Source organism: Esox lucius, chromosome 2, assembly GCF_011004845.1.
Source record: "Esox lucius isolate fEsoLuc1 chromosome 2, fEsoLuc1.pri, whole genome shotgun sequence".
Classification (NCBI taxonomy): domain Eukaryota; kingdom Metazoa; phylum Chordata; class Actinopteri; order Esociformes; family Esocidae; genus Esox; species Esox lucius.
Window position 1 is genome coordinate 34,283,407 of NC_047570.1, and position 20,156 is coordinate 34,303,562.

The 20,156-nt window shown below is 43.3% G+C and overlaps 2 protein-coding genes and 1 non-coding gene across 9 annotated transcripts; 2 read left to right on the forward strand and 1 right to left on the reverse strand.

The window, feature by feature from the left end:
* Positions 1–1,091: 1,091 nt before the first annotated feature.
* On the forward strand, positions 1,092–10,728 carry lctla (lactase-like a). 4 transcript variants are annotated; one of them, XM_010898005.4, is made up of 14 exons: positions 1,092–1,272; positions 2,105–2,292; positions 2,539–2,699; positions 3,242–3,329; positions 3,478–3,587; positions 4,534–4,662; positions 5,188–5,283; positions 5,415–5,631; positions 6,703–6,977; positions 7,342–7,471; positions 7,630–7,829; positions 7,979–8,042; positions 8,434–8,510; positions 8,865–8,954. In XM_010898005.4, the coding sequence occupies exons 2-13, from the start codon at positions 2,151–2,153 to the stop codon at positions 8,508–8,510; spliced, it is 1,689 nt and encodes a 562-aa protein (XP_010896307.1). In that variant the 5' UTR covers positions 1,092–1,272; positions 2,105–2,150; the 3' UTR covers positions 8,865–8,954. The 4 variants fall into 4 exon arrangements, with proteins under 4 accessions (XP_010896307.1, XP_010896304.1, XP_010896305.1 ...); XM_010898002.5 differs by lacking the exon at positions 8,434–8,510 and having other exon boundaries at positions 8,865–10,727; XM_010898003.4 differs by lacking the exons at positions 1,092–1,272; positions 8,434–8,510 and adding an exon at positions 1,326–1,408 and having other exon boundaries at positions 8,865–10,728.
* A 4,000-nt stretch (positions 10,729–14,728) lies between these two features.
* LOC114829537 lies at positions 14,729–14,844 on the reverse strand. The gene has a single exon (XR_003777450.1). It is a non-coding gene; the product is annotated as a U5 spliceosomal RNA (small nuclear RNA).
* Positions 14,845–15,701: 857 nt separating this feature from the next.
* tipin (timeless interacting protein) lies at positions 15,702–20,072 on the forward strand. Of its 4 annotated transcripts, none has more exons than XM_029123981.2 (8): positions 15,702–15,825; positions 16,492–16,627; positions 17,022–17,115; positions 17,352–17,427; positions 17,631–17,753; positions 18,007–18,070; positions 18,239–18,481; positions 18,795–20,072. In XM_029123981.2, the coding sequence occupies exons 2-8, from the start codon at positions 16,513–16,515 to the stop codon at positions 19,544–19,546; spliced, it is 1,467 nt and encodes a 488-aa protein (XP_028979814.2). In that variant the 5' UTR covers positions 15,702–15,825; positions 16,492–16,512; the 3' UTR covers positions 19,547–20,072. The 4 variants fall into 4 exon arrangements, with proteins under 4 accessions (XP_028979814.2, XP_028979820.2, XP_028979824.2 ...); XM_029123987.2 differs by lacking the exon at positions 15,702–15,825 and adding an exon at positions 15,855–16,034; XM_029123991.2 differs by lacking the exon at positions 15,702–15,825 and adding an exon at positions 15,855–16,030.
* The last annotated feature ends 84 nt before the right edge of the window (positions 20,073–20,156 follow it).

Here is a 20,156-nt window from a genome sequence, read left to right on the forward strand (position 1 = left end):
GCTAACGTCTTGGTGCCAGATACCACAGCACACCTTCAGAGGTCTAGTGGAGTCCATGCCTCGACGGGTCAGGGCTGTTTTAGTGGCAAAAGGGAGACCTACACAATATTAGGCAGGTTGCCCTAATGTTATGGCTGATCGGTGTATGTATGACAAGGTACTAAAAACTGTACACACTCACTCCCATAAGTCCCTCCGCACAAGAGCGTCTGGTTGATGACTTAACCAAGTGTTAAATATGAGATCATGGAAGGATATGTCCTGATACTATAACAGACTATAACAGACCATAAAATGGAATATATAGATTTCCTTCCTCCTTTTGTTCAAAGGTTATTTAGTTCTGAATGTGACATGCTCCGTGTCGTACGAACGTGACATGCTCCGTGTCGTATGAACGTGACATGCTCCGTGTCGTACGAACGTGACATGCTCCGTGTCGTACGAACGTGACATGCTCCGTGTCGTACGAACGTGACATGCTCCGTGTCGTACGAACGTGACATGCTCCGTGTCGTACGAACGTGACATGCTCCGTGTCGTACGAACGTGACATGCTCCGTGTCGTACGAACGTGACATGCTCTGTGCTGTATGAACGTGACATGCTCCGTGTCGTACGAACGTGACATGCTCCGTGTCGTACGAACGTGACATGCTCCGTGCTGTACGAACGTGACATGCTCCAGGTTGTCAGCGATTGGCAGTGATGAATCACTCTAATCAGTTTCAGTCCCTTGTGTTCAAATGCCGCAAATGGTTTGTGTTTTATCACAAAATCAATGATTCACAATGAACGTTGTATTGTTACATTTCAGCCAAACCTAACAACAAATACAATCCAACTGTCCGACGTAGACATCGAATTGTGTTTTAATGAACGTCACTGTAGCTGAAGTCCATTTGCCCGGGGGCCTATGGAGGCCAACCTGCATGCTCAGGAGCCGCCCACTCCCCCTGCCACTGGCTTTGCTTACAGTGTGCAAATGCCCTTTTCCAAAAGATCTGTTGGCCCCAGCAAATTACGCTCACACTCCATTGGTTTTGAATGTGGAGGGGGGTGGTATTTGGGTCCAGTGTGGTCACCCGATGGGTCCCCTGAATAGAGGTAAAACCTACTGGATGCTTCGTTGCGCATTTTTTGTGTCAGTGGGTGCTGAGACCTCCCGTCACTGAGGATTCGCGAGGATGAATTAGGTCCAGAAACTTGGGGACCTTTCTTGCATTCTGAAGTTGTTTTTCCAGCGGGGGGCAAATGCAGGCTGCTAAACGGGTTGGTATCCAGCTATATGTGCTTCTGGGGAGAGCCTGGTGACAGTAGGGACTGAAGGAAAAGACGGAGACAGGGAGCAGAGACAGCTAGAATCACACTGTACTGTCTGTTAGGCTGCAGAAGACGGTTTTTAATGGTCTCTATTCTATATTTGGATTAAGACACTGAAGGTGTTGGCTAGCTTTTAGTAGACCTAGGTACCTCTGCCAGACGGAAGCGGTTTGAGATGTCGCTCTTACTGACTGTTTTAGATAAGCTGACATATTTGCTCTCTTTAATTGCGATTTGCGTCAGCGCGTCCAATAGCTGGTTGAGGTGAAATCAGATAATGTCTTACGTTCCGTGAGTTGAGTGTGAATGAGTTGGTGTATTTTTATTCCACAGACATTGGATAAGCGACCTTGCTCTGTGAGTCTGTTTTAGAGCTGATCGGGTTTATTTGTGACTAAAGCCTATAGACTGTTGCTCGGTTGAAATGGTTTTATTTCTGTGTCGAAGGGTAGTATTTATGTGATTTCGGCCAGTATTAAACAGTATAAATATGAAGTAGAATATTTGGACAAACCCCCTTAATAGCAGACTCTGAGACTATAACATATTACAGTGTAGTAAACAGGTCCTTTATATTTATGTTACTTCCAGCTCACAGGTCTGAGCTCCATTTACACTCACTGGAGTAGATGATTTTTTCTCCTTTGCGGAGGTCCTGTGAGAACCACAATAAAAGTCCAACCGTGTGCCTTTTGACTGCACTCAAACGTCGACTAGACACACTCCAAATGTTTCCTTGTAAAATGTATGAAGTTGTTTGTTCATTCATTTCATCCTGCAGGTGTAACTGGAAGTAGACAGCGAGCCACCGGTAAGAGACCAGCACCATGCTGCTCCAGTGGATCCTGAGGCCGTGTCCAGTGTTTGTGTTGGCGCTGTGCGTGTTGGCGCTGTGCGTGTCGGCCAGCGAAGACTTCGACTGGACCAAGAACCAACGCGGATCATTCTTCTACGGCACTTTCCCAACTGGTAGGCCGCCTCACATGGCGAGATGGACGCGTGACTTACTCGTGTTTGAAAGGAACCAGATTTGCAGAAAATAGATATGGATTCAAAGGCATAAAGGTTTATTGGCTATTTATGGAAAACAGGAAGCCGAGAGGTAGAGATTGAGTGAGAGAAAGAGAGTGAATGGCATACATTTTATCACAGAAAAGAAGACCTGAGAAAACAGCAAAGAGAGAAAGAAATGAAATATAATCTCTTTATTGTCAGGGTTTTCCTGGGGGGCCGGGAGCTCTGCGTACCAGACAGAAGGTGCCTGGGACAAGGACGGCAAGGGGATGAGTATCTGGGATGTGTTTTCCCACCAGAAGGGAAAGATCTTCCTCAATGACACTGCAGATCACTCCTGCGAAGGATATTACAAATTCAAGGTCACCGCAGAAACAGATTCAAAAGTGGTGCACGATGAAAGGGAGTAGGGTGCTGCAGAAATGCATTTAAAAAAGGGAGTAGGGTGCTGCAGAAATGCATTTAAAAAAGGGAGTAGGGTGCTGCAGAAAGGCATTTAAAAAAGGGAGTAGGGTGCTGCAGAAATGCATTTAAAAAAGGGAGTAGGGTGCTATAGAAGTGTACTGCTAAAGGGGATAGGGTGCTATAGAAGTGTACTGCTAAAGGGAATAGGGTGCTATAGAAGTGTACTGCTTAAGGGGATAGAGTGCTATAGAAGTGTACTGCTAAAGGGGATAGGGTGCTATAGAAGTGTACTGCTAAAGGGGATAGGGTGCTATAGAAGTGTACTGCTTAAGGGGATAGGGTGCTATAGAAGTGTACTTCTAAAGGGGATAGGGTGCTATAGAAGTGTACTTCTAAAGGGAATAATGTGCCTGAATATTTACTATTTACTTTTTATATTTATATATGTTCAGAACATACATTTTGATCCTGATGGCGAGACATTTTCTGAATTTTCTAGGAGGACATTGCTTTGATGAAGGACATGAAGTTTAACCACTATCGTTTCTCCATCTCCTGGCCAAGGATCTTACCCAATGGAATCAAAAGTAAATCCTCTACACTCAATACTGTCCTTTGAATGTGATTTGGAGTCCAGGAGAAAGCTTAATAATTTGTGCCCAGGAAATCAGGTATTTTTCGACTGTTGCACCTAGTGTAAATACTAATGTAAATGTTAATGTAAATCCTACCCAGATGACCACATCAATGAGAAGGGAATCAAATACTATGACAACCTAATCAACACGCTTCTGGACAATAACATCACACCCATAGTGACTCTCTACCACTGGGATCTGCCACAGGTGGGTGACTGTCAAAGCTTAATTAACCAGAGCTCCTAGAATTTGTATCTGTCAATGGCAACTAATTCATACTTTGACCCAGGATTTTGTACATATCTTATCTACTGAAATGCCTGATGTTGTTCATGACTGGACTGGTTCTCCTAAATATTTTGGCGCTCTGCTGCTGCTAACTGCAGGACAAAGAGGAAAGAGGAAACACAGACATATATATAAGATTAATATATTTATAAAAATATATTATATATATATATATATATTATTTCACTGATATTTGTCACAGACACCATTAAAGAAACATTTGATGAAGTACCCCAAAATGCCACTAGATGTCATATGATGTCACCAAACTAATTGTAGTTTAATGGTAATCTAAAGTTGACCGTAACAGTCCCATCTGAAAGGGGCATTCATGGATTCACCGTGTGTTAAAATATAGGGCTTCTCCGGAAAAAGAAAACGTTTGAGATATTGATATACTGATACTTAGGTATATCAGACTGTATTACACAGCTATGACATCCCTTTTACTTCTCTGATTGAGTTGGTAACCGGATTATAATTTCAAAAAGGCATCTCTGGGATTTGTTGTGTATTTCCAACATACCACATCTAGGTATGCTGGTAATAAACCACAAACCCCAGAGCTGTGTCCAGATACTCCACAATGCGTTGTGCCTAAGAACAGCTCTTAGCCACTGTGTATTGGCTACCACACACCTCCTGCTTTATTGCTTAATTGTTCAAGGGAAATACATTCCCATCTTTTTGATTGTCAGAAATTCCATATCACCTCCCACATTCTTGATGATGAATGTTGACTAGTTTACTTACCTGAGACCACAGAATGTGCAAATTGGCAGTGCTAAAAGATCTAGCCCTTTTTTTTCATTAGAGACATTTAACATGCTATAGTAAGCAACTTTCCTTCCCTGGCGCCTCACAGGTCTTGGAGGAAAAGTATGGTGGATGGCAGAATGTCAGCATGGTGAACTACTTCAACGACTTTGCCAACTTGTGCTTTGAGCGGTTTGGGAACAGAGTCAAGTATTGGATCACATTCAACAACCCATGGGTAAAATGACATGCATTCTTCACATTCAACAACCCATGGGTAAAATGACATGCATTCTTCACATTCAACAACCCATGGGTAAAGGTGAAGTCTGTAAGAGCAAGGTCTGTCAGTGTGAAGTCAGTAAGAGTAAAGTCTGTCACTGTGAAGTCTGTAAGAGCAAGGTCTGTCAGTGTGAAGTCTGTAAGAGTAAAGTCTGTCACTGTGAAGTCTGTAAGAGCAAGGTCTGTCAGTGTGAAGTCAGTAAGAGTAAAGTCTGTCCCTGTGAAGTCTGTAAGAGTAAAGTCTGTCTGTGAGAAGTGAGTAAGAGTAAAGTCTGTAAGAGCAAATTCAGTGTGAAGTATATCAATGTGAAGTCTTTCAATGTTAAGTCAGTCAGTGTAAAGTCCATCAGTGTAAATTCTGTTACTGTAAAGATTGTCACGGTAAAGTCTGTTACGGTAAAGTCTGTCAGTGTAATGTTTGTTACTGTAAAGTCTGTCAGGTTAAAGTTTGTTACTGTAAATCCTGTGTCCTTGCTTCCAGTCCAGTGCTGTGGAAGGTTATGAGACGGGGGAACACGCACCAGGGCTGAAACTCAGGGGCACCGGGGCCTACAAAGCTGCTCACCACATGATCAAGGTATCACCTAACACCTTACCAGATCATTAATAGGCTTTGTCTGAATTATTTTGGTGAACTGATATAATGCGGTGGCCTGCCATGATTTCCTGGTAAATAATACCTTCTGGTCTGCTTCTGGCATTGGACAGGCACACGCTAAGGTCTGGCACACATACGACACTCAGTGGCGAAGCAAGCAGAGAGGCATGGTTGGGATCTCGTTGTCGGCGGACTGGGGGGAGCCAGTGGACGTCACCAACCAGCGAGACATTGAGGCAGCTGAGAGATACGTCCAGTTCTACCTAGGCTGGTTTGCGACCCCCGTCTTCAACGGAGACTACCCCCAGGTCATGAAGGACTACATAGGCAAGCAGTGTGTTTGAATCCCGACAACACTAAATCTAATGGCAGCGAATGTCAAATTGCAAAGTAGGTGTTTTAGCGTTTGTGTAAACATTCCCCTGAGATGACCTTGAGCAACAATATTCTATGTGTATTTATATATATGTTTCTCATCATACCACACGGTTTATCGCATCATATATGCCTTTGTAGTATATTTCAAATGTCAAAGGTCACACGAAGGTCAACATAGCTCCTTACAGAATGATGCAATGTAACCATAGACTGTATATAAAATGGACGACGCCCTTTCGCTCTTTTCCATTGGTGAAAAATGAAGCCACCAGTGTCCTGATACGGCGCTGACATCTTGGACTTGCGTCTGCGCAGATAGCGATCTTGGGACCAGTTCTGCGCAGTAGTTATGCGCAGTAGCGAGAAGGAAGTAAAGCCGTAAAGCCGCGAAATCAACGGCCCCACCCCTGTGCCCCGCCCTCACTCTCCCTCGCAGAATGCGCATACCGTAATCAATCGCAAGTCCAAGTACAGTACAACCTTTGCTTGTTAAACCTAGACGATATGTTATAGCCTAACTTACATCATGTTTAACCTTAATTTAGAATAGGCCTAATACAAAAATAATTGGTAACTTCTAGCTAACGATCACCTGCTAGCTATTAACATGGCTATTAACGAGGCTTGTTGTCTTTTAGCTAACGTTAGCTAGCCCATTACATTTATTTACTAATTAAATAGCTTAAAAATTTAACTTACCGAAAAAAATTCAAAGATCGATTGGAAATGCCAGATCGGTTAGCACAATGTACTGCAGAACAACCCATTATGTCCGAGTGAAATTATATCAATTATAGAAATGTAGAGATTAAATGTAAAGCTTTATGACCTATACTGGGACCACTCACCAGGGGGCGATCGAGACGTTTTGGCTTCACTTTTCAAGGCTTGTGCGGCACGCTTGAATGTAACCCAGGCTTAGCGGTAAGAGGTCAGAGGTCGTGGTGGGACTATACCTCCCTGGGTCAGGGTTTAAGGTCACACTGTAACCGGGTCATCCTCTCTGTCTATGACCTCCAGGCAGGAAGAGTGCCCAGCAGGGTCTGGGAACCTCCCGTCTGCCCGTCTTCTCCACCCAGGAGAAGAGCTACATCAAAGGCACCTGTGACTTCCTGGGCATTGGCCACTTCACCACGCGCTATGTCACCCAGAAGAACTACCCGCCTGGCCGCGGGAGCAGCTACTTCACCGACCGCGACCTGGCTGAGCTGGTGGACCCTCGCTGGCCTGACCCCGGCTCCGAGTGGCTGTATTCAGTCCCCTGGGGATTCAGACGCATGCTCAACTTCGTCAGGGTAATAAACGTGACTGTGGCCAAGGCAACCGGTTCCTGTCAGACATTATAAAACAGGATGCTTAAAACACTGGCCGCCTGTGCGGGCAAGAGAGCTCACAGTCAGGTCTGGTATAGAATGAATGGAATTCGATCAACAACATGGAAAACGTGGTTGTGATGAGTTTGATACCATCTTGTGCATTCTGTTCCATTCTATGTGATCACATCCCTGTAGAACACTAGGAATTGTGTTCGGAGGTCTGACTGCTTTAAGCTAGCGCAGCCTGAAAGCATTTTGAATATGTTTTATTTACTGATTTCACCGAAGCCTGTGGCAAACATTCCTGCCTTCTCCCTTGTTTGACTCATTGTCTCCTCAACAGAGCCAGTACGGGAACCCCATGATATATGTGACTGAAAACGGGGTGTCGGAGAAGATGCGCGGTTGCACAGACCTGTGTGATGATTGGAGGATGCAGTACTTCAAGGAATACATCAATGAGATGCTCAAAGGTGAGGAGTGAAGAACAAACTGTCATCATTACCACAGGTTGAGAAAACAATCCAATATCAATCTAGTGCAAAGCGACAGAGGTATGTAGTAATGTGTTCACTAATTACTTAAATTTACTCACACAACGCACTCTGCTGTTTTTTTCTCCATTTGACAGCGGTTAAAGACGGAGTGAACGTGAAGGGCTACACCGCCTGGTCGCTCCTGGACAAGTTTGAATGGGACGAAGGTTACTCCGAGAGGTTTGGCCTGTACTACGTGGACTTCCGCAACAAGAATAAACCACGTTACCCAAAAGCCTCCGTTCAGTACTACAAACGCATCATCAGCTCCAACGGTTTCCCTAACCAGAGAGAGGTACCGTCCGTCACGGCAACGTGTCCAGAACCGCTGGTGTTCCCCTCAACGTTTCACACTGTCCTGTTATATGACAGACACTGTTGTTCATAAATGGACTGTTTCGATACATACTGATTGCTCGGTTGATTGTTATTCACTCACTTCAGGTGGAGAGCTGGAAAAGGAAAGCGACAGAGACATGCTCCTCCAGCAACCAACTGCTAGCTGCAGGTTAGTACAGGACGCTAGAGGAGACACCCCAACAGCATCAGACCCATCATATCCTTACAACATTACGGCAAATACTTTCGAATACTTGTGTTTCACTTCATTTACTGTGGTAAGTTAACCCCAGGACGAAGGACTGAATAGGAGAGTTTAGAAAATATGTACAAACTCCAGCCTAAATTTGAAAGTAGTTTGGCGCGCTGTTTGGGTTCAGCTCAGGCTGATGCAACAAGTAGAGACACAGGGATGAATCTGTCTGACGGGGCAAACAATGGAAACCTTGGAGGCCGACTGGCGCTTTTAAACAAACCGTTGCAATGCAAACAGTCAAACTACTACAAAACCAAGTGGGAAGACATTCTCTAACAGGACTTTTCTTTGTTTGCCCCTCCAGCTAGAAGAAAGTCCCAGCAGGAAAATAAGGAACAGGCAGGGATGCCAAAGGTTTGGCCAGTGCACGACGAAGTTTAGGTAGGCCCACGGTACTTTAGAGGTCACCGGTTCTCCTTTTGACTGAACGTGTAGTGTGCAGCTGATCCAGGTATCACACACATCTACCAAATCATGTTGTGGTCATTATTACTACTACATTAGAGGTGTTGTTTGTTTAGCAAGGATTTCCGTTGTACGGTGAATTTGTGCTAGCAGTGAAAAATGGTGTAGCGAAATGAATGTGTTATTTTAAAATTGAAGACTGTCCCTTGTCTTCTTTTTTTGTGGGGGGTTTAGCCCAGGTTACTATTAGGCCCTATGGGATAACTGTTGATGTAAGAACCACTTGAGAGATACTGAAGATGGACCGATTATGTGGGTTTGTTGTTCCAGATCCGTTGACGGGTCACATGGAGATGGTGACGGAGATCGTGGTTCCCACAGTGGGTACTCTGTGTATCCTGCTGGCTGCTGTGTTCCTCATGTTCCTGCTGCGTGGACGCCTCTAGAACACAGAACCCAAGATCTACACACAGACACAAACACACACGCATACACACACAGTACATTTGCAAACGCAATGAATGAATGCACATTCTGCTGATATGCAAGTGCACACACACACACACGCACACAGCTTCACACACACACACACACAGCTTCACGCACCCATAACAAACACTCTTGATGCTTCCGTATTCTGTGTTAAACACAATGCCTCTGCAGCTAGTAACAAAACGGAGTAGGAACTCAAGGCCTCTTCATCCTCTGCCAGTTCATCATGAGGCAGCTGTTGATTTCAGTGTCATGTCCATTTAAAGTGGGAATCAGCCCTTTAGAAAACAATAACCAAAGATCCAGCCTGCTCTTGTTTTTGTAAAAAGCAGTGGGAGGGGGCTGGAGAAATGTAACCCACTTTAAATTCACAGACAGAGGACGTAAGAACCGACCATCTGTAGTATCACCACATTAGTTTGAAACACGTTTTGAGGCTGTGGAGTTGTTAGTAGAGAGGTTTCCATTTCATTTGTTTACAGAGAATGGATAAAAACCGGCTGATATTTCAGGTTGGGTCCCACAGCCACTCTGAGCTCATGAGGCATTCATAACGTTTTTTTAAATCAATGGATAAATATAATTAATTTATAGTTTATACAAATTAATTTAGCCACCCATAATGCCACAGATTCCTGTGTACCTGTGTATCATGAGTTCACATGGACTTTATTATAAAATTGTTAAAAATCAAAACATCCTAATTGCATGTGTCAGATTTCACAATGAATGAATTCAGGCTTGGTCTTTGATGTGATTTAAAGTAGGATTTGTTTAAAACAATTCTTACATAGATATTTTTAAACAAACATTTGTAGTTTGATGTACTGACCATTTTGACTTGACAATGATAGCTGTCTTTTTTTTTTTTACCAGACTAAGTTTATCTTTCTTTTACATTGATATTTCTCCAGGGACAATTGTGGACACAAGACAGTTTAACAAGGAACATCTCAAATTCCATTAAGTTAATCAAGTGCTCATGTACATAACTCTTTTGTCTTGAAAATTAAATGTCAATAAAAGATTCCACGACATTTGGAAACAGTTAATCTTCTTATAGAACTGAAGAAGCTCAGCCTGAGAATTGGAATGTACGCACTCAGTGTCAGCCAATGAGAATGCAGCAACGCTCATATTAGGAGCGCAAACCTGGCATTAAGTCCTCCCAAATATTAAACCCAATGAGCTATCTCCTGTCTCTTCCTCCAAATAAACGCAGTTTAAATGTTCACCCACGGAAGCCTTAAGTCTGCTCACCGAGTGAAACCCTGAAAGGGAGGGCGTCGACATCACACAGAAAAATGCACCATCTCTTGCTGCCTCGCCTTCACAGTAAAAAGCGTGCAGACGGCACCTTCCAGGGCCACTGTCGAAGGGCCTCCTGTGCCTAGTGAAAACCCAACAGACTATAGAGGGGTCGTGAGTCTCGCCGCCCAGCAGGAGGGACTTGGAACGGCAACAGATGGAAAATTCACATTCTTCAAAGGCAGGATCCTCGAAACACTAGGGGCAGTTATTAACGTATTAATGGCTAAACAGAGTGGCTGTTTACAAGGGCGTTGTAGTCGGGGATGGCGGGCGAGTGTTTCCACAATCGACTTTTAGTCTGATGGTAGCGAGTTTGTTTCCAGTGAGAGGTGTGACATTAACATTAATCCTAACCCAACCTCAGTACTGTGATGCCTTACTGTAACCTAACTGTAACCAGGGTTGGGTAGGTTACTTTTTAAATGTAATCCGTTACAGTTACAAGTTACCTGTCCACATTTGTAATCAGTAACGTATCTTTTTGATTACTCAAACTCAGCAACGTAATCTGATTACTTTGAATTACCTTTAGATTACTTTCATATTAAGAGGCATTGGAAAACAAATAGGAATAGCCTATAACCAACTGAACACCTTTTGCAGGATCAATCAATGTTAGAGTTTACATAGCTGTCCAAAAACTGAATTAGCATTTTACCTTATGGGTTGTGTAGGCTACAATGCCCTTGGAAATGGGTTTCTAAACCATAGCTTTTTCTTTCAATATGATTGGGCTACATCTCTACATTACACGCTAAAGGTCTGTCAGATATTCAGTCATTCCAATAAATCCAATAAATCTCGATCTTCCAGAATCTGTCTTTTTATCTGAACATAACCCAAAATCTAATGATGCCTGTTCTGTTATTTATGTTTTATTCATGTTTTAATTGCTTCAAAATATTGTTGAAAAATAAATGGCAATTACTCGAAAAGGGTATTGACATTGTTGTATATAAAATTCAGATATGCGTAGCTTTTCACACATAAACTAAATCTGCAGTAGTCTGATGATTTGCTCAACAACCAACATTGTCAAAATGTTGCAGAATCCCCCGACACGTGAATGCACGTTTGCAATCGTGAACACCTGCATAGAAATAAGATTTACCCGCGCAAACGTAACCTGCGATTATTATGGCCACCAGTGATGGATTTTCAAAACGCAAATGAAAGAAATAAACTGTGATTCGGAACCTGCACTCATAGCTTAAAGTAAATGATGTCAGCAGCCAATGATAACAAATGAACCCAATGTTCAGAGATGCAAAGCAAGCAGAATCACATGGCCTACCTGTATGGACGGAGTTGATGTGGCCACGTTAAATGCAAATAATCATCCTAGGGCAGAGTGCTTCCCAGAGGCGTCACTAGGATCACATATATTCAGGGCTTAGCCCACCCCGCCCGGGAAAGAAAGTACATTTGAATGTACATGAGGAACATTTTGATGTACATGCTAGCAGCCTACACGTCTACATTGTCACAATTTGTGAACAGAATTATAGATAGATCAGGGGCTATTTTTTCATTATTTATTATTCATAAATGATCCGGGCTATAGCCCTGGACGCCAAGGCCTAAAGACACCACTGGTGTGGCAGCACCTGCCATATTTCGTGTCCCCTATGTAATCCATAAAGGTGACAAATATTTCAACAAGTCTTAATTGTGATTGGGTAGGTCAGGGGGTTGTGCTGTGAGCTTTCACTCTCAGGGGTTGGATGTTCGGTTCACACTGGAGCCCCTGCTATTTTAGTTTTTTTTGGGAGAATCCCTTTCCATAAATATGTGGGCTGTCCCTTTCCATAAATTCCTTCCCTGTGTTGGACAGATACTCTCTTTTATTTTTTTTTACTACAATCTACTCTGAAATGAGGTTATCCTGTTGAAAGTGCTGGTGAAAAAGTGACTCGTTCAAGTGGGCATTGGCTGGAAGTAAGCAAAGTTGTGTGGGCCCCATGTGGATTCTGTAACATGCGTCCCACATGGGAAGCCCATGTGGGTCTACTCTATGGGCCCCACAAGGGACCTAATTGGGCAAAGTCGGCATGGGGTGGAACTTGGTAATAATAAAACATTTTTCCTGCTGAACTCTGTTGCATTTATTGTTTGCATCTTAAAAACATCAAAATCCCAGTTAAAGATTGGTGGACTAACATTGTTTTTGACAAAGGCAGACGCTGGCCCGGCTTTTAAAATTTAGAGTGTAGTTTGTACGCATGCGTATTGCAACATACTGTAACGGTCACCCTGCGCGCTTTTATTTTGAATTTCTACGGATCAGCGCCGACAGCAGCAGAGTAGAGCAGCAGTCCGCTGTAGCGCCCTTTCAACACTGGTGAGTAGCATACCTGTCTCTCTATTATGTAAAATTATTGTATTAAACCATCATTACTATCGAAGTATTGTGAGCTAAGATGCTTGTTTGAACTCAGCTAATGTTGAGTATTTTTGCTAACTTTAGCTAATGTTAGTAGTTAGGCCTAATCAACCTAATTAGTTGACATAACGTTTCTGGTTTTATACAGCCCCTCTCATTTTATTTTATGATTAATTGTCCACACCTCACAAAGCTATTATATATTAATTATGATTATGAAGGAGTAATAAAATGTTTTATTATTATTAAGTTCAGGTACTTCATAAATATTATCTTGTGCTAAATATCCATAATGATGATCCATCATATCCTTCATACTTTTGCCAATATGGCCCTGACGTTGGCCATTGTTTATTCTAAATGGTGTTTAAAGAGAATATGTTTTTAATGTTAGCTCATACTGTCAACCAAATTTGTTTTACAGAGGCTCTTAAGAAGAATTCATTGACGGCACAGGTGAACCAGCGGGAGGCAGAGAGGACACTGTGGAAATGGTTCACTGTGGCAAGAGACAGAGGAGGACGAAGGGCATCCAGACAGCCAGTGCCAAATTACACAGTACTGAGCAGTGGTGGAATATGAGTGAGTGCAGAACATTTGTATTCAGGTACAAGTACCGTTAAACTGTTAAAATATTACTCAGTTACCGGACAAAATGTTGACACACTGTTACATTGTTTTTCTGGAACAATTATTTTCATTACCAATGAATCTGTTGATCATTTTGTCTGTTATCAGCAAAATATTCGTAAATAAAATCAGAAGAAAGAAATCAGAGAATGTGGCAATTTTTTTAATTAGATAGAGCCTGAGTCAAACTGGTTGGTGATTAATAATAAATGTTTTTGTTTAATTGTTGCAGCTCTAGGTTGGATGTTCATTCAAACTGTAGTCAGTACACAGTTAGGATTTTTTAAAGCATATCTTGCCCAGCTGGGGCCTACCTAAAACCTGGTGTAATCCTGCCTTAAACCCAAATGGGCAATTGGCTTGGGGCCCACATGGAACCCACGGACAGTCCCACTTGCAACCCATATTTCAGCCCATACTGTCCCCATGTAGGCTCCACAGAGGACTTAAAGCTGGGAACAAGATGGGTCTTGTCTGTTTTGCCTAGCTGGGGCCCATCTTAAACCCACATGGGCAATTGGCTTGGGGCGAACATGGAACCTGTGGACAATCCCATATGGGTATGATCTGACAATCCCACCTGGGGCCCATGATTCTGCCCACTTTTTACCCACATGGGCCCCACATACAAATGTTGGCTGGGAAGCGACGTCTCTTATTTTGCACTAACACCCTCTTTATAAACCTGTGGTGCAGCAGAGGGAAATACTTCCAAGGAGGAAGTGGGAGGAAGGACAGTAGATGGCGCCCTGGAATCATGGCACGTAATGAGAACGGAGTAGTCTGATATTTTTGGAGGAATAGTGAGTTCGGCAGATGCATCCGATGATATTGGCAGCTGCCATGAATTAAGAGGTTTGCGGTTATCAAATTATCAATGCAAAAGTGTTCAGAGATGGGAGATTGTTTGTGTTGCGGAGGGATTTGAAAGAAAAAGTGTTAACTAAAGTTTCAAACAGTATTTTTTTGTGACTCGTTCAATTGTGTGTTTCATTAGAACGGTTGGTAGAGGGTTTCTACAACATGTTAATTTGCTCGCTGTGTACATTCACAGAGAAAAATAAATCAAGCCAGGCACTTCATGAAGACACGTTTATAACTGACCACAGGTTACAATAATAGTTAGTTAATTACTAATGTAATGATAAACACACATGAAAATAAGCACTGAGTCATTCCTTTGGTTAAAGAGACTCGTTAACCAATGAACTGTTTCGTTGAAATGAACAAAAAGATTCAGTCAAAAGAGTCAAACTCCCCTTTGCTAATTGCAGCAGAGATCCAACATAACCAAATGTATCCCCCTATAATATCATCACATCAGTCTCCGTGCGTCAGAAGCATTCAGGTTAGATTTTATATTCCACAATTAGAAGGAAGCCCCGCCGTAAGGCAGGGCATCAAAAAATTAGTTGATACTCATAATGTTCCTCTCCACGGAAATCTTTAGTAAAAGGCGAAAGATTTATGCGATCTGAAGAGAAACCAGAGTGTACTGACGTTTGCAGAGTGAAGTCAGGGGGGCATTCACGGACAGGACATTCTCCATGATGGTGACTCAAATGTCATCACTCAGATACACATATCCTGCCCTAAGTAAATTGTTTAATCATACTCATGTATTGCAGAATTGAAGAGTAGTTGAAATATATCCTTGTTTTCAAAAATATGAATAAAACCTGAAGATATTTAACGTGAGATGCATGATGGGTAATTTGCTGCGCATGCGCGGATGTTTTTTCAACGCATCTTGTAGAAAGTTGAAGCTCACGTGTCGATTATAGATTGTCAGGGTTCCGAAACTATTCATTGTACGTTATCATTAAAAACTATAAACAAAAAGACGAAATAAAAAGCACAAAGAAATAAACTGCAATAAATCTTTTCTCATTCCTGACTCTCTCCCGTCTCTAAATTCCCTTTATTTGCATGGACTTTGTTACTACATAAATTGTCAAAGCAAACATAAATATATTTTAAATAATAGCAACAGATAAGTGAATAATAATTACACAAATAAGTAAATGGTGGGAATGATACAGGTATTCATTTTATAACTCTAATTTTAATAACTGTTAATAATGATGATTTAGATAATCTTTTAGAGTGGAGTTAGAGTAAGCAAGCGTTGATAGTGGTGGTATTTGGTAGGCAGTAAACCTCTCAGTAAAAAAACTAAATACTTCGGTAACGGTCGCCAATCAGTTCATTACATGTCAACGTGTGCTTTTGAATCACTATGTAGATACGTTCTTCACTTGCATGACATTTCTGTGCAGCGCAGGACAGAGATCCATGCCCTTCCCAACGCGAACAGATATCTTGACGACACATGATTGGCTCTTGGTTTTAGGAACCAATGGGTTGATTGGTCCATTGTAAAAAAACCGGCAGAGAGTCGTAGGCGAAAATAAGTTTCCAGCCAGCAACTGAATGTTATACGCCAAAAAACAGCTTATCACGTTCTATTGCCAGGTAATGTGCTAGTTCTCCACGTACCTAGTAACGTTAATTATCTATTACTTTGATGGGATGTTGCTTAATTTATTTAAACTATACGTTTCCCGCAACAAACTGACTTGCACCATCTAGATAAGAATATCTTTGGTGATATGGCGCGGGAGTTAGCTAGCGTGAGCGGTTATACCAAGTTATGATTCGTTTGTTGGAAACTGGATTGGTTTGTTAGTTACCTAGCCAATAATACATTTTTTGGCGTTTTATTCGTTTTTTCCCCCTTGTGTCTGAGATCATGTTGACTGCTGTACTGTAACTGTATATATCTATGTTGGGCATTTAAGCTAACCAACGGAGGGTTTTAGTGAGATGTATGTTTATCTAACTGGTACAACTGACGCTAACTAGGACCGGGGAATATGCATATCTGGGAAATATTTATTCCTCCAAGAAAGGTTTAGTCTCGAACATTTCAATGTTTCTTTTGGTCTCACAGAACGAAGCGGGAGGACCTACAGTACCAGCATTTGTCCAGAATCTGTTCTGCAACTGTTGTTCTTAATGTTTAAACGTTTTGTTCGGCGAGAAGAATACTCTGCAGTTCTTTTTATGCATTTCTCATTGTTAACTAAGTGCTGTCAAAAGGACTTTCCAAGTAGAATCTAATCAATCTGTTCCTCGCAGGGTCACAGTGATCAATAAACCATGTTTGATCCCATGGAGAATGACATGCCTGACTACGACAACATAGAAGACGAGGCGTTTCCTCCTCTTCCACCCCCTTTCTCACCAGGCGAGGGAGGAGACCCTAATCCTAATGGTGAGAACCATCTAGTGCATAGTGTTTCACATTGCCATTCCCGAGTTTGTTCTGTCGCCCACAGTTGCTGTCACGTCAAATGCCGATCTAGTGCCCTTATACAGAGCGATTGACGTGAGTTATTAATGATAACTACGACAGAACGCCAGACTCTGGGATTAAACCTAGCAGCCTTATTCATTTTTAAAAAAATGTTATGCTGGTATAAGGCTACTATCCATTGGGCTGTCTCTGCCCACGTTACACAATACCGGTAGGTTTAAACAAACGTGGGGTAGACTAATATATGGAACATAATTATTATGTACACTGCTGGAAGGCTTCCTGCTTTCAGATATTATAAACAATGTAATTAGTGCTGTCCTGTGATCTTGTGAATGTTGTTCTCCTTCAGGGGATGACAGTGGTGATGTCTCCAAGCTGGCTGATGTCCCGGCTGCCAAGAGAAGAGGAGTGAAGAGACCCCAGCCTAAACTGGACTCACAGAGGTGTGTGTGTTTACTGGATCTGTGTATTCTTATTCAGCAAGAAAGATCTTGTACAAACTATAGATTTGTACAAATTGGTGAAGTCACAAAACAAATAATGAGAAATATTGAAGAGTTGCTGCATATTGTTTCTATTCTGTAAGATTCAAATTTGTATTTAGAATTGAAAAACCTTTGATGCAGAATCCTTTGGTGCCTCCCGTCCGTTAGTGAGTGGTAACACTTTTTTCCCCCAGACTGATATCAGAACGAGGCCTTCCAGCTCTCCGCACCTTGTTTGACAACGTTCATTTCAAAGGACAAGGACACGAGGTGAGACCTAACAGACTCCACTGTTGTGTCCGTTTGGTAATCTGTGTAGTGGATGTAAACAGGTAACAGTAGAGTATTGATGATGGTTTTTTAACTCGACATAACGGAAGCATGTGTGGTGCTCTTGGTAACGTTTTCAAGTCAAGTGTTTTAGATTAAATTCCCATGAGGGACAAGTGTTAAAAAAAAAGGTGTGTTTTCAGGCTGATGACTTGCGGGTGCTGATGCAGAAGATGGAGAACTGGGCTCACCGGCTGTACCCCAAACTACAGTTTGAAGACTTCATAGACAGACTGGAGACACTGGGCAGTAAAAAAGAAGTACAGGTAAGACTTTTAGACTCCTTTCATATCATATTAATCCTAAACCCTGGCAATTTGGCCAAGGCGTTGACGCGAAAGGTTTTCCGCCAGACTTTAAAAATCAATAGTATGGACGGATTGTGCCCATGCAGAACCTAATATCTGACACATTCCTTCTGCTTACTTTCAAAACACTTACCTGGCTGGCTAGGTAGTTATTGGTTAATGCTCCTTTCAAGCCCAGAAGTTGTCACCTAATTCTTGGTTCATTTACCAGACCTGTCTCAAGCGAATACGACTGGACATGCCGTTAACACACGAAGACTTCATAGGGAATGAGGGTAAGACACAGCCGAAGACACGTTCTGGAGTTGTTGTGTAGGATCAGCCTTGCCTTGTACATCACAATGAATAATCCCAGGTCAGATTCCAGACTCAAACGAGGTCCCGGGAGTCTCAGTTGTACCAATCCATCTTAGACAGTCATCGATGCGTCTCTGTCGCCACAGATGAGGACGGTGTGTTGGCATCGAAGGAAGGCCGTGTCTTCAACCACGACGACCAAGACCCGTTTGGAGGTTTTCCTGACAACCCACCAGGACTGGTCCCCTCCACGCCGGCCACACCGCCCCCCTCCTCTGAGACCGGCCCGGTCCACTCCACCCCCTCTCTGACAGAAGAGCAGCGGAGACGAATAGAGCTCAACAAACAGCTGGCCCTGGAGAGGAGGCTGGCTCGCATGAAACACACAGGTCAGATACAAACAACACACTGACTGCACCCCCCCCCCCCCCCCCCCCCCCCCCCAAGCAATTCTGTTACACAGAGAGATGTTGAGATGCTCAGTGTGAACGAGGGGCTGACTACATCGTTAGATCCCTCTAACGAGTAGATATTTGGGATGGCAGATTTGTAGGTTTGTGATTCTGAGCAATGCCCTTCGAGCTCTTACCGGCCCTCCCGTTCATTCAGACTTACTGTGCTGTTGACTGTCCAGAACACTTCTCCATGTCAACCTGTACAAACAATGAAGGTACTGACTTTGAGAACGTTCTCACTCCACAGACTGCACCCAGGCCCACCCGATAACCTCCAGCCAATCCGATGCCCCGTCCCCCTCTCCCAGGGTTGCCTCCTCACATCCCTCCCCCAGCCAGCCCCCCCAGGACAGGGATGCTCGAGACCCAGATGGAGACACCGGGGCAGGCCACCACAGCCATAGAGCTCAGAAAACGGTTTCTCCTGTAGAGTCTGACTCCCTCTCTCCAGACTCTCTGCTGTGTGAGGGAGCAGAGAGCAGTAGCCAGAGTCACAGCGCTGTTCCTGACATGAGCAGCCAGAGCAACCACCAGAGCCCTGGTCCTGACATGAACAGCCAGAGCAACCAACTGAGCCCTGATCCTGACATGAACAGCCAGAGCAACCACCAGAGCCCTGATCCTGACATGAGCAGCCAGAGCAACCACCAGAGCCCTGATCCTGACATGAGCAGCCAGAGCAACCACCAGAGCCCTGGTCCTGACATGAACAGCCAGAGCAACCAACTGAGCCCTGGTCCTGACATGAGCAGCCAGAGCAACCACCAGAGCCCTGGTCCTGACATGAGCAGCCAGAGCAACCACCAGAGCCCTGGTCCTGACATGAACAGCCAGAGCAACCAACTGAGCCCTGGTCCTGACATGAGCAGCCAGAGCAACCACCAGAGCCCTGGTCCTGACATGAGCAGCCAGAGCAACCAACTGAGCCCTGGTCCTGACATGAGCAGCCAGAGCACCCAACTGAGCCCTGGTCCTGACATGAACAACAGCAGGGACTGAGAAATGTGTATGCCAACAAGTGCCTTCCCATCCTTTGTTCAATACGTTTACCAGTCGAAAATTAAATGTTCTCCTTTAGCCAAAGTTGACTTATGACATCGTCCTTACGCTGAGTTTATATATTGTTGATCCTCTGTTTCTATTTCAAGCAGAACCCCTTCACATCAACAAAAGGCCGCCTAAAATGTACCATTCTAATGGAACATTTTGATTGTCATGTGAAAGGGCCATTTTTGTTACCGTATTTCCATTTCCCCTTCATGTTCGTCGATCACTGATAGTTTCATTTTACGGCACTTTTGCTTGCCTATAAGATTTCAGTTCCACAGGAACAATGGGGATAAAGCTGAGGGGGTTGGTGGGAGATCTAGATCACACTGACATGCATGGACAAACCTTGTGTGTCTGTAGTCAGCCTGGTGTGTTGTTCAGGGTCTTGGCTTGTTCAGCTGTGTCAAGATCACTGTAATCATGTCCATCGTCATTAATGTGAAGTCTCCTAAATAAAGTCTTTACCTGTTTCATTTCTAGTGGCAGTGTTAGTTATTTCATCAAGATACCTTTCAGTATGAATCAATGTAGGACTGTAAAGTTTAGTACTTCAATTTTA

What these genes read in the sequence shown, in the direction of transcription:
- lctla (XM_010898002.5), top strand. Translation starts at nt 2,151, where the DNA reads ATGCTGCTCCAGTGGATCCTGAGGCCGTGTCCAGTGTTTGTGTTGGCG. An exon ending in AAGGATATTACAAATTCAAG is followed by an intron (nt 2,700 to 3,241) that starts GTCACCGCAGAA and finishes TGAATTTTCTAG; the next exon opens with GAGGACATTGCTTTGATGAA. An exon ending in CAACCAACTGCTAGCTGCAG is followed by an intron (nt 8,043 to 8,864) that starts GTTAGTACAGGA and finishes TTGTTGTTCCAG; the next exon opens with ATCCGTTGACGGGTCACATG.
- tipin (XM_029123981.2), top strand. Translation starts at nt 16,513, where the DNA reads ATGTTTGATCCCATGGAGAATGACATGCCTGACTACGACAACATAGAA. An exon ending in AGGAGACCCTAATCCTAATG is followed by an intron (nt 16,628 to 17,021) that starts GTGAGAACCATC and finishes GTTCTCCTTCAG; the next exon opens with GGGATGACAGTGGTGATGTC. An exon ending in AGACTTCATAGGGAATGAGG is followed by an intron (nt 18,071 to 18,238) that starts GTAAGACACAGC and finishes CTGTCGCCACAG; the next exon opens with ATGAGGACGGTGTGTTGGCA.